A 12698-nucleotide genomic window follows, 5' to 3' on the forward strand; every position below is an offset into this window, starting at 1 on the left:
TAAAAATTATCTGTAATTAATAAATGTACATTTTCTTTCTATTCATATTTTTTTACTCAAACTTAAAAATAGCGCCAACCTGGTTGCGATAATACGTGACTACCCTTATGGTTACTTGGTTTCTTTTGCAGTATTTTTTCTACAGTTTCCTCATCTTTTATTTTCATTTGCTGTGCACTTATTTCTGCAGATATGCATACATCAAGAGCTTTTCCTATTTCTGCTTTATGCAATAATCTTGCTCTTACTACATCGTCTTTAATACCACAAACATTTCCGTCATTTATCAGACCATCCGTAAAATTGTGCAAATCGCATGTTCTAGCTTTATTTTGACGGTCAATTATATACTTATTCTATGATTTCGAAAGCGGTTTATTTCTAGTAAAGAATAAATGTCTTTAATATGTAATATTTTTCTTAGGTAAAAAATATTCAGTAAATTTTGTCTTAATTTTATTTAACATCTTTTTACCTTCTTTTACAGGAAGTGTATTATACATTTCAAGACAGGAAATGTGTTTTAGACTTCAAGAAAAGTGTTATATATTTCGAACTGCATATAGAATATTAAAAAAATATGTCGACTTTGCGAATAATAATAAGAAAGATTAAAAGGAGCTTTTATTATGTTAAAAATTCGATATTTACTTTTTAGCCGAACCATCTCAATGGAAATAGCCTAATTTTCAGACTGTGACAAAATTTGCGAACTGCGCGCTTCAAAACATTTCAGTTTCAACAAGCAACATTGCTATTTTTATATGCTTTCTCTTTGTTGTATTCTAGATTCCAGCTTTTTTTACATGCAAATGGTGATGTTTTTTGATATCATACATATAATTCAGAAGTCAAACGACAAAAATCAGCGTTATATTTACAAAATTTTCACAGGACTAGTTTCAATGGTTTTACCGAACCACCATCTTCAGCTGCAAAACCGCAAATGAACAAGATAGGAAATAATGATTAGATAAGATAAGAAAGCCTGGACAAGAATAAGCAAGTGGCGCCATCTGTTGTTGAAACCAGAACTAAAACATAATTTCTTTAAAGGCCGAAGGCAAATTTGGATTGGAATTAGGATCATTAACTAAAAAAAGTTAAAAACATTTCTCCTAGTAATTTACTCATGGTTTCTTTTGATGTAAAATCATTATTCACCAATGTCCCAGTGGAGGGTGCATTAAGATGTCTAGAAACCAGGCTTCGCGAATTTCATTTCTCTTGCATCGAAATTGATGAGCTAATTTCTCTCACTCAACTCTGTTTGAAACAAACACATTTTGTTTTCCAAAATAAATATTACAAGCAAACTGAGGGATTAGCCATGGGAAGCCCCCTCAGTCCCATCCTAGCTGATATCTACATGCATTATTATGAATCAAAATTGTTTGAAACTTTAAACTTCCCAGCATGGTTCCGCTACTTAGACGATACTTTTAGTCTGTTTGAAGGTAATAAAGATGATTTAAATAAAGTTCTTTCAACAATGAATTCTATTGATCCTGCTATTCAGTTCACTTTTGAACTTGAGACTTGCAATTCTCTTCCGTTTCTCGACATTCTGGTCACACGTAACACATCCAACTTCAGTACTACGGTTTACCGTAAACCTTCATCGGTTTGCCTTCCACCACACTTTAAATCATGTCATCCGACTAAACAAAAGTTAGCTTCATTTTATTCCTATGTTTTCCGTGCTCTTCAAGTTTGCTCCTCCAAACTAGCCCTTGATGAAGAACTAAATTATTTAAAAGCAATAGCTATTGACAGGGGCTTTCCACCCAACATTATTAATCAAGCAGTTAAAAAATTCTCATCTCAACACACTAAAAGGCACACTCTTGTTTTAGGAGCTTATAAAAATTCTGTTGTCATTCCCTTTTTTCCATCAATTAGCTATAAAGTTGCACATATTTTGCAGAAATTTAACTTTCGGGTTGTTTATTCTCCCATCAATAAAATTCGGAGTTCCATACTTAAGGACTCCATTCCGGATATGAATTCCTGGGGTATTTATAGGATTCCTTGCCAGTGTGGTTTAATTTACATTGGCCAAACTAAGAGAGCCTTAAAATTTCGCGTCAAGGAACATGAGGCATATGTTAGAAAAAAGGAAACACAGAAGTCTTCTGTTGCTCAACATTGTTGGTCCGAAAACCACACTTTCAGTTTTTCTGCTGCCAAAATTATTCAAAAAACATCTTCCATTGGAGAACTGGATTTTCTAGAGGCATTTCACATTCATAAAAATCTTTCTGTTCTAGTTAATGATCCTAATTCCAATCCAAATTTGCCTTCGGCCTTTAAAGAAATTATGTTTTAGTTCTGGTTTCAACAACAGATGGCGCCACTTGCTTATTCTTGTCCAGGCTTTCTTATCTTATCTAATCATTATTTCCTATCTTGTTCATTTGCGGTTTTGCAGCTGAAGATGGTGGTTCGGTAAAACCATTGAAACTAGTCCTGTGAAAATTTTGTAAATATAACGCTGATTTTTGTTGTTTGACTTCTGAATTAGTATTTATTCGGCGTGTTATTGTGTCTTAATCATACATATAACTTTGTTAATCAAGGAACTAACGTAGATGTGTAACAGATAGAAAGAATTTGGGAATCCTCAAAATTTAAATAAATTCTAAATAATATTTTCCATAACATTTAATATGGATGATACGAGCGAATTTAGTCAATGAAGCTGTATAATTAAGACTTCTAAATTTTAAAGATCATTTGTTCAACATAATTTTAAAAATATTTGTAACAATTGAAAATTCATATTCTGAGTGCTTCAACTGGTATAAAACTCGAGATACTGCAGTGGTATTCTTGGATTCTCCTGCCTAAGTAGTACTAAATCCCAGAGCAATTGCAACTAAAATCCCAGAGCAATTGCAGATTCCTTACAGAGCCTTAGAATGAAGATATATGAAATGTGTCTCTCGTAGGTGTTCTAGGATGGTGAAAAGAAGAGAAGTGGGGCTTTATCCCTGTAGTAACTGGAGTCGTAACGCGTCTGATGTCACTAGGAAAAAATCCAATGGTAGACGAATGAGATGAGTGTTGCAGCAGTGACAGTAGAGTCACTTTCTAGGTGACGGTGGCCAATCCAGGAAAAACACGGGAAAGGAAAATGTGCAGTATTTAAGGAGTTATATGATGGAGCGGCTATGTGTAGGTGAGGGGTGAAACCTCATGTCAGGTGACAAATCATCCATATGCAGCATACGGATGAATGGAAAAATTGTCCACCAAGATTTTCATAATTTAGAAGTGTAGCGAAGGTTGCAGTATTGACTGCTGTCTTGTAGAATTTCACATTAAACTTGATTAGATATTCCTTTATCGTGTAAATTTTCAAATCAGGGTGCAAATATGCATTTCGTATAACGTAAGGGGCATTAGTGATAACCCGCAACAACTTGTTTTGCAGGACTTGTAATTTCTTCAGCTATATCTTTCTCACTTTCTTAGACTGTGATGCCTAATTAAAGATCGAGCAGATGATTGTCTTACAAAGACGCAACTTATGGCCAAGATTGAATCTCGAGTCACGAGTAATGGGAAAAGTTTGTGAGTGACTGTGTGACTTTCCACACACGCTTGTTAAACTCGAGGTACGCTCGAGACGCAGCGTTTTATACCAGAGCATGAAGTTGCTAGAAATATTAACACGTTGAGCGCGGCGCCGGTCCCTGGGGACCAGCATTGAACTTTCCATGTGGCCGGCGTCGGTCCCTGGGGATCGGCACTGGGATTTTCGTTTGGCTGGCGTCGGTCCGCGGGACCGACAGTATTAAAGTTAAAAAATAAATATGGTCTCAATTAAATATGATCAAATTTAGTTTTAATGAAATGTATTGAAACATTCTAAACAAAAATACGGCTTAGCTCGCTGCTGGCTGAACGGAAAGGACAGCAAATTCGGCGCCGCGCTCTACGTGTTAAAGACCTATCATTATTAGGTTATCTAGAATTATTCACATGATTCGATAATAATTTTTGGAAAGTGCAAGAGACAGATTACTTGAAAATTATGCTAGATGACATGGCCCACCACCGGCCGAGCGGTAAAGTGGCTGAACACTGGTAGTTCTGTCCGAGGTTCGAACGGCCTGGCTGCATGGGTGTTTTCGTGGTTTTTCCCATGTGTAACGTGTATACGAGCCAGTTTCCCTTAGAAAGTCCTCTATGAAGGCATTTCTCCCTTTAGGCAGATAGCCCTCGAGGCTTTGCCATAATCACACACACAGACACACACTGCTAGATGACATACTAAAGCAGTGTGGCATTTTAGCGGTAAGAATATAGTGATCCAGGTACCTTTGAACAATGTGAATCAAAACTCAATTTTAAAGCTTTTATTTAAAATATTTAGCACTTTCATAATTTTTTATTTTAGTTCTCTTATAGTGGGTGGAAATTTGTCATCGATTTTTAACCTACTTCTTGTTAAGGTATCGAATTTAAATTATACGTACCTGCACTCTTCAAGATGACGATGCAATGCGGTAAAGTTATTTCTTTTTACAAATTTCGATTTAAAATTTTTAAATTTGATATGTAAACTATTTTTTGCACATACCTTCATTTAACGAATGAGCTAACAGAGATTTTTACTGTTTGCACCATCGAAAAGTTTTGAATGATGATGAAAGTGCAAAGATTCAAGTTGCGAATCTTTTCAAAAGATTCGAATGTCCTAATGTTAATGCATCAAGTAGTAGTGAACAGACACATACTCAATCTTTTTTACCCCCACATGATCCTATTTTCAAAATGGAAACTAAAATCACGGGTTGGATCCTGTAAAGGATATTAAATCCGAATCGTAAATGATCTTTATCACACTTCTATTAAAAAAACTTGCAGGCAATTTTTTACTCATTTTTTACTTTAAAAAAAAAAAAAAAAAAAGATGTTATGCACAAATAAGCAGCTTCAAAAGGAATGGGAGTCTGATTTAATGAAAGTGATTTTTTAAAATTTGATTAGCTTTATGTGATTAATGAGATATTCGCCAAACCATTTTTCTCGTCCCTCAGAAGAAAAACCTTTAGTTTAATGATTATCCTGCACAACTTTTCTGTTATTTCATTATAATCATTATTCTAATCTATCGGAAAGCTTTGTTTATTAAAATAATCCTGTAATTTGTCTCGCCTTGTTTAAGTATCGGAATTCACTTTAAGAGTCAGTTAAGTATCTTCTAGAAGAAAGATCAGATGGCGACTCGTAAGACAGCATTAAGTGAATGATGGAAATATAAATAATTAGTCCTATTGCAGAGTTATTTAGGTAGTTATGAATTGCATGGTCCTTTTTAACTACATCAGGAAGTGAGATGAATAATGACTTCAAATTAAACGTTATTAGACATAAACTGAGAGCTAATTTAGGAGAATTCAAATCAAACATACGCTTTCACTAGTCTAATTGAAGCCGTAAATACTTGATAATTCGTTCTGAGTTTTATTCTAACTTCCGTATGTGTTATTTGTATGCGAATTTTGTAGTTTTCGCATAAACAGCATTTTTGTATAACTGGTTATTAGCACTATTTTCCTTTAATCTTACACGAAGGTATTTTTTTCCCTTTAGGCAGCATTTGTGCACTTGACAAAATTAAATAACTCAGTCAAACAATCAAGAAACTATTCGGATTCTACGAAGTGTAAGTGGATTCAGCGCCCATCAGCGACCGAGTAAAATCGTTGAACACTGGTAGTTCGATCCGAGGTTCGTATCTCGTCGAACGGGCTGATTGAATTAGTATTTTTGTGGTTTTCCTCATGTGTAATGTATACAGGATGTCCCAAAACGACCGCATAAACTCTGCACAGCTAGATTTCTCGTTGGGAGTACATAAAAACTGCCCAAGGAACGGTTCCTGTACGATCCATAGTTTACAAGAAAAATACAAAAAACAAAGTATGACGTCATTGCCGGTGCGAGAAAAAAACACTTTATTGGACATATCAACAACAGTATTGGCATATCTTTCCAGACGACAATGTTTAAAACGTTCGCCGCGCATATTGCGTCATGCATGCGCGCGCGCCGTGGAATGACGTTAAGCCGCCGTTGAACTGGTATTTAAAAGGCAGCATCTTGCAGCTACCGGTAGTACTAACACGGCATTTTATGACGCCGCTAAGGAGTGCCAACATATGGACATTTTCAACCTATTTCACTATGAAATTTTACACGAGGACAGGCACCTCCGTCCATATGCCGCTTTTCTACTCGGTGGAAACCAGGATTTTCCAACATAATTTGTGTTTTTAAGTATGTAGTACTCTGAAAAACTTATTTGACTTGTAAATAATGATGTTTAGAAATCTTAGCCGGATGATCATGTGACACACACAGCCACGCCCACAAGATATTACTTATATTTTTCCTGTATATACTATTTTACTTTTTGGAATCGTATTTTATTTTCTGCATTTATGACTGCAACACACACCTTTTATGAACTGATTTAGTACTATTTTATGTATAACTATTGTAAAACTTCAGATTTACAGCGCTACGATGCCTGGATACTTCATCGCCAACCAGATGTCTTATCGCTCATCATGTGACATTGGTCACACCCCCTGCATCTGCTATCCTGTCTCCACGAGAACTACGTTCGGCATTTCCTTACCTGCAGCGCTCCTAGAAGCACCAAAGTTCGATAGCCGGAACACAACCTGCGATTTCGCAGGTTAATCGCGGCAAATAAAGCAAGTTGGAGTTGGAGCTACCGGTAGTCTTCGTATGGTGGCCATGTATTCCGTTCGTGACTACTGCGACATGTACTTGGTGTACGACTGATGTAATGGAAATGCCTTACGAACTGCTAGGGAGTATGCCCGTCGATATTTGTCCCGCCGTCCTCCCGATGTCAACGTCATCCGTAGGCTGGACGACAGACTACGAAATACGGCAAACGTCTTGCCAATCTTCACGATCAGCAATTCTTCAACAGCCAATCTTCACGATACTAGAAGACCGCGGAGCGCCCTGATGATAGCATAGGCGGATGCAACACTGCAGCGGGTAGAAGAGACGCCCTAGATAAGCACACGCGCACTAGCTCGTGAGATGACTTCGAGTAAAAGTACTGTGCACATGCTTGTACGGTCTGAGAGGCTACACCGATTTCGGTACGCAACTGTGCAAGGTCTGAAACCAGATGACTTTCAGAAACGCGTGGCCTTCTGTGAATGGCTGTTGCAGCAACAGAACACAGATAATAGTTTCATTGCACATATGTTGTGAACCGATGAATTATGTTTCACTCATGATGGGGTATTCAGCCATATGTGGTCCCAGGTCAATCCGGCTGCAGAAACATCAGGAACGTTGGTCTCTTAACGTGTGGGCCGGCATACTCGGGGATCGCCTGCTTGGACCATATCTGTAGCCTGAATGGCTCTCAGGAAGTCGTACTTGGTATTTCGCAATGAGGTCTTAACCGAGTTTCTTGATGACATACCATTAGCGGCAATACAGGGACTTTGGTTCCAGCATGATGGGGCTCCAGCGCATTTCTGTGCTCCTGTACGTGGTTGGCTGGATATGGAATACCCCGGCCGCTATGATAGCATAGGCGGATGCAACACTGCAGCGGGTAGAAGAGACGCCCTAGATAAGCACACGCGCACTAGCTCGTGAGATGACTTCGAGTAAAAGTACTGTGCACATGCTTGTACGGTCTGAGAGGCTACACTGATTTCGGTACACAACTGTGCAAGGTCTGAAACCAGATGACTTTCAGAAACGCGTGGCCTTCTGTGAATGGCTGTTGCAGCAACAGAACACAGATAATGGTTTCATTGCACATATGCTGTGAACCGATGAATTATGTTTCACTCATGATGGGGTATTCAGCCATATGTGGTCCCAGGTCAATCCGACTGCAGAAACATCAGGAACGTTGGTCTCTTAACGTGTGGGCCGGCATACTCGGGGATCGCCTGCTTGGACCATATCTGTAGCCTGAATGGCTCTCAGGAAGTCGTACTTGGTATTTCGCAATGAGGTCTTAACCGAGTTCCTTGATGACATACCATTGGCGGCAATACAGGGACTTTGGTTCCAGCATGATGGGGCTCCAGCGCATTTCTGTGCTCCTGTACGTGGTTGGCTGGATATGGAATACCCCGGCCGCTGGATCGGACGTGGGGGTCCGGTTCTATGGCAGCCCGCCACGTTCGCCAGATCTTACACGTTTGGAATTTTTTCCTATGGGGCCATCTCAATTAACTGGTGTATCGAGACGTAGTGACAACACCAGTGGACTTAGCTGCTCGTCTGCATACTGCTTGTACTTCGGTGGACCCCGTGATGCTGCAACGTGTGATGACAGCCATTCCACGGCGTGCTCAAGCCTGCCTCGACAAGCACGGCGGACACTTTGAACATCTGCTTTAAATTGTGCGTATACTGCTGTTGATATGTTCAATAAAGTGTTTTTTCTTGTACCGGCAGTGACGTCATACTTTTTTTTCGTATTTTTCTCATAAATTATAGATCGTACAGGAACGCTTCTTTGGGCAGTTTTTATGTACTCTATACGAAGAATCTAGCTGTGCAGAGTTTATGTGGTAGTTTTGGAACACCCTGTATACGAGCCAATTTGCCTTAGAAAGACCTCCACGAAGGTATTCCTCCCCTTAGGTAGATAGCTCGAGTATGCTTTGCCATAATAGACTAAACCAAAACAGATTCGGAATGTACTGAAAGCAAAGAAATTCTATTTTTCTGTGTTTCATGTTTTCATTTATGTATATTTAAAATAAATAAAATATTTTTAGTTTAGTAAAGAAAACATAATGCTATACACAACAAAATTCATCAATATAATTTTAATTTAACGTCTATAGAATTTGAACAAAATGTTTAGTCGGTTACTTCGTTACGTAACGCCAGTATGACATTTATCAGTCATGGTCTCAGGTAAATTTTCGGGTTTAATCTTTTGATATGCACCATGCTAAATTAAAACAATTTGGAAATGGAAACGTATGCTATTATAGGCGTTGGTCACTACTAAGGCAGTAAGCGATGATCACTTTATTATGAAGGCACCTAATAATTGGCGGGCAACCTATGAGAGAACAGAGAATTTACATCCCTGCTAGGATTCGAACCCGGGCCATTCTGTACGGTAGTCAGGGTCACTACTCTTTCCCGTGTTGGCGGCTGAAATTTAAGTATAGGAGGTGTTAAAATGTTTCTCGTTTTACTTTTTTTAAATATGTAGAATGTGAACTTCAATCATTACATACTGAACTTGTTGTATGTACTCATATTTTTGTATTCTTTTTAGGAGAAAGCGTGGGACTGCCATAGGAAAGAATGTTACATTCTCAAGAAATTTATAGATAACCCTCCATCTTACTGTGATTTAGTTCTCCTTGTTTTGCGAGTTATTTTCAAACTGAAAGTAAGTTTTGCAAGGCTTCTCCTTATGAACATCGTATACGTAATTTTTTATCTAGAATTTCGTTCCATGCTTACCACTTTTGTTGTTGAGCATATGTAATTAATTAATCTGAGTTACTCTTCTATGACATTTTCCTCTAAATATTTTGATACATTCAATAGTACCTCGGTATACAGTAGTACCTCGGTATATGTCATTAATCCGTTTCACATTTCTGGACGTATAAAATAATCAAAAAAATCTTCTCCGATATACTAATCCCTAACGGCTTATCAGCTCAACCAATTGAAATGAAATTTCAGATATTATTATTTGAAGGTTGTGATATCATCCCTTTCTTCATCCACTGCCTCATAGAGAAACAACTCCACCTTCTTGTATTTTTAAACATTTATTTCACAAACACAAAACTAATACTAAACTACAATACTAATAACTGAAATATATAAAGTAATAAAAGTGAATTTCGGTTTCATTAATGGCTCCCACGAGCCTTCCGTATGACCTCTTTGTCGGTCTCCCTCTTGGAAACTAAACTTTTGGCGCCTCTCCAGACTGAGAGTTAGCGCCCTCTATACATCTTGTTGGTTGGCGTCACCCATACATCACACCCCCCATCTAAGATTGAAATAGGGTGAAAGCCTATTGAAATATGACAAATTATGGTGACGTCAAACGAAAGTTACTTACCTACTAAAGTCTACAAATCAATCGATACTGAAGTTGAAAGATATATAACACAATACTTATACAGGTTAGTTCTACACCTACTACAAGACTTCTTCTAAAACTGTAATATATAAATGATTAAAAATTAGTATTCAAACAATTCTAATGCAATAGAATACTTAAAGCGTCTATGATATACTTAAAAGTCTCTAGGAGAGTAGCTGAAAAAGAAACACACACATAAAAAAATAATAATATTAAGAGTTCATAAATGTCTATGAAAAGTTCTTTCTTTCACACAAGTCACTCAATAGTCTCTAGTCTGGACAACGCATCAGCATTGCTTAACTTAGCACCTGGGCAATGTGAAATTGTAGTATCATACTTTTGTAATGCTAAAGCCCATCTCTGTAACTTAGAAGAATGTGGTGCGTTCTTTGTGATGAAAGTTCACGGATTGTGATCAGTTATCAGTTCCACAGGTGATCCAAAAATCCAAGTTTCAAACTTTTTCAAGCTCCAAATAACAGCATAAGCTTCCCTCTCGATAGTTGGCCATGCTTGTTGTGTCTTGGTAAGTTTCTGGCTGGCGTAACTAATCGGGTACAACTTTCCGTTTTTCCTTTGAGATAAGCAGGCTCCAACACCTGTTGAAGATGCATCACATTGAATTATAAAAGGTAACCCTGGAACAGGGGTATAAAGGCTAGGTGCTTCCATTAGGCATTTCTTTAATTTAACGAATGCTTCGTCGTGTTTTTCTGTCCAGCACAGCTCTTCAGGACTTCTTCTTTTGATGAGCTCGGTTAATGGATAAGCTGTTTCGGCGTAATGTGGAATGTAGTCTCTGTAATAATTACATAGGCCTAGAATGCTTTTCAATTGTTTTTTTTGTTTGAGGTCTAGCTAATTTCTGGATAGCCTCCACTTTCTCTGGATCTGTACGATGACTGCCGGAACCGATGATATGTCCTAGATACTTAATATGAGTTTTAGCGAAGGAACATTTCTTGAGATTTACGGAAAACTGTAGTTCTAACAGTTTTGAAAAAATGGTGTCAAGATGTACTAAATGTTCATTCCAATTATTTGAATAAACAGCTATGTCATCGACGTAGGCTCGAGCAAAATCTTTGTATTTAGCAAGGGCTTGGTTCATCACTCTCTGAAATGTTGTAGCGGCGTTGCGTAGCCCGAAAGGCATGACTTTAAATTGATACTGAGCTCGATGTGTCTTGAAACATGCTAATTCTTGACTCTTTCTTTCTAATGGTATGGCCCAATAGCCTTTGAGTAAATCAATGCTGGATATCACTTTGGCTTTTCCAATGTAGAATAAGAGCTCTTTAGGATTTTCCATAGGGAAGTCATCTGGTTTCGTTACTGCATTAAGGGATCTAAAGTCAACGCAAAGGCGAATATTACCATCTTTCTTCATAACGCATACAATAGAGTACGAAATTTCAGCGTTGGTTTCTTCAATTAATCCCATTGATAACATTTCTTCGATTTGTTTATCTACTTGAGGCTTCAATGCTTCTGGAATTCGATAAACATATGGCTTCTTCCTTTCATTGTCATTTAATCTTATTTTATGTTCTCCTACTTTGGCAATTTGTACCTTATTTATAAATAAGTTTTCATATTTTCTTAACAAGTTCATCATTTCATTCCTTTTATCATCATCTAAATGGCTTAAATCTACTTCGCTAAGATGAAAATGATCGGACTTGTCACTCACACTGGGTGTGGGATGGACTTCTGCTAGTTCTTCTTCGTTCTCAAATATTACACCTACTGCCTGTACTTTTGGATTAAATTTTCGAATTTTATTTACATGTACTCTTCTTATTGTACCATCTGTCAGTCTGACTCTGTAAGAATCTGGATTACAACGAGATACTATTTCTGCAGGTCCTATCCATCTGGCATATAATTTATTACTGGAATCAGCAGGTACACTTGATCTCCAGGGTTGAATTCTTTATATATAGCCCTTCGATTAGCATATCTTGCATATGCACCTTGTTTCAATTCTGCAGTTATAGATGCTTGCTCTGCTGCTATTTCTAAATTCATCTTTAGCTCCTGTAGATAATCAACAGCACTTTTACCCAATTTTATTGGTAATGGAATTTCTCCTGACCATGACGATTTTAATACTGACAACGGACCTCTGGCCTCTCTTCCATACATTAATTTAAATGGGGATACTCCCGTAGTACAATTTGGAATTTCGCGGTAAGCGAATAACAGGTATGGTATATGTTTGTCCCAATTTTTAGAGTCGTTTCTAATGATATGATGAAGCATACGTTTTAGAACTTGGTTATACCGTTCAACTAATCCCGAACTTTGTGGATGTCCTGGTATTGCAAATCTAGGACTTGCTCCTAATCTGGCATGGAATTCTTGTGTTAATTCTGCAACAAAATTGGTACCTTGATCGCTAGCTATTACCCGAGGTATGCCCGTTCTCATAAAGATTTCTAATAATGCGTCGCATGTTGATTTTGCTGTAATAGTTCTCAAAGGGACAGCTTCTGGTCACCTAGAATGTTGGTCGACTAAACATAGTACATATTTG

General features: G+C 37.7%; 1 protein-coding gene across 2 annotated transcripts in view; it reads left to right on the forward strand.

Annotated features, from left to right (window-relative positions):
* Nucleotides 1-12698, forward strand: part of LOC118188976 (histone-lysine N-methyltransferase set-18-like) — a 94837-nt gene that overhangs the window by 14831 nt on the left and 67308 nt on the right. For both annotated transcript variants that reach the window (XR_015041965.1, XM_035359505.2), the window contains exon 3: nucleotides 9326-9442. Coding sequence is in view for 1 of the 2 variants with exons in the window: in XM_035359505.2 (XP_035215396.2) it covers nucleotides 9326-9442 (117 nt within the window). In the remaining variant the exon portion in view is untranslated. The remainder of the gene's footprint in view (nucleotides 1-9325; nucleotides 9443-12698) is intronic.

The sequence above is a fragment of the Stegodyphus dumicola genome, chromosome 7 (assembly GCF_044657685.1).
Source record: "Stegodyphus dumicola isolate Sdum_Otavi_A_Nest chromosome 7, ASM4465768v1".
Taxonomy (NCBI): Eukaryota; Metazoa; Arthropoda; class Arachnida; order Araneae; family Eresidae; genus Stegodyphus; species Stegodyphus dumicola.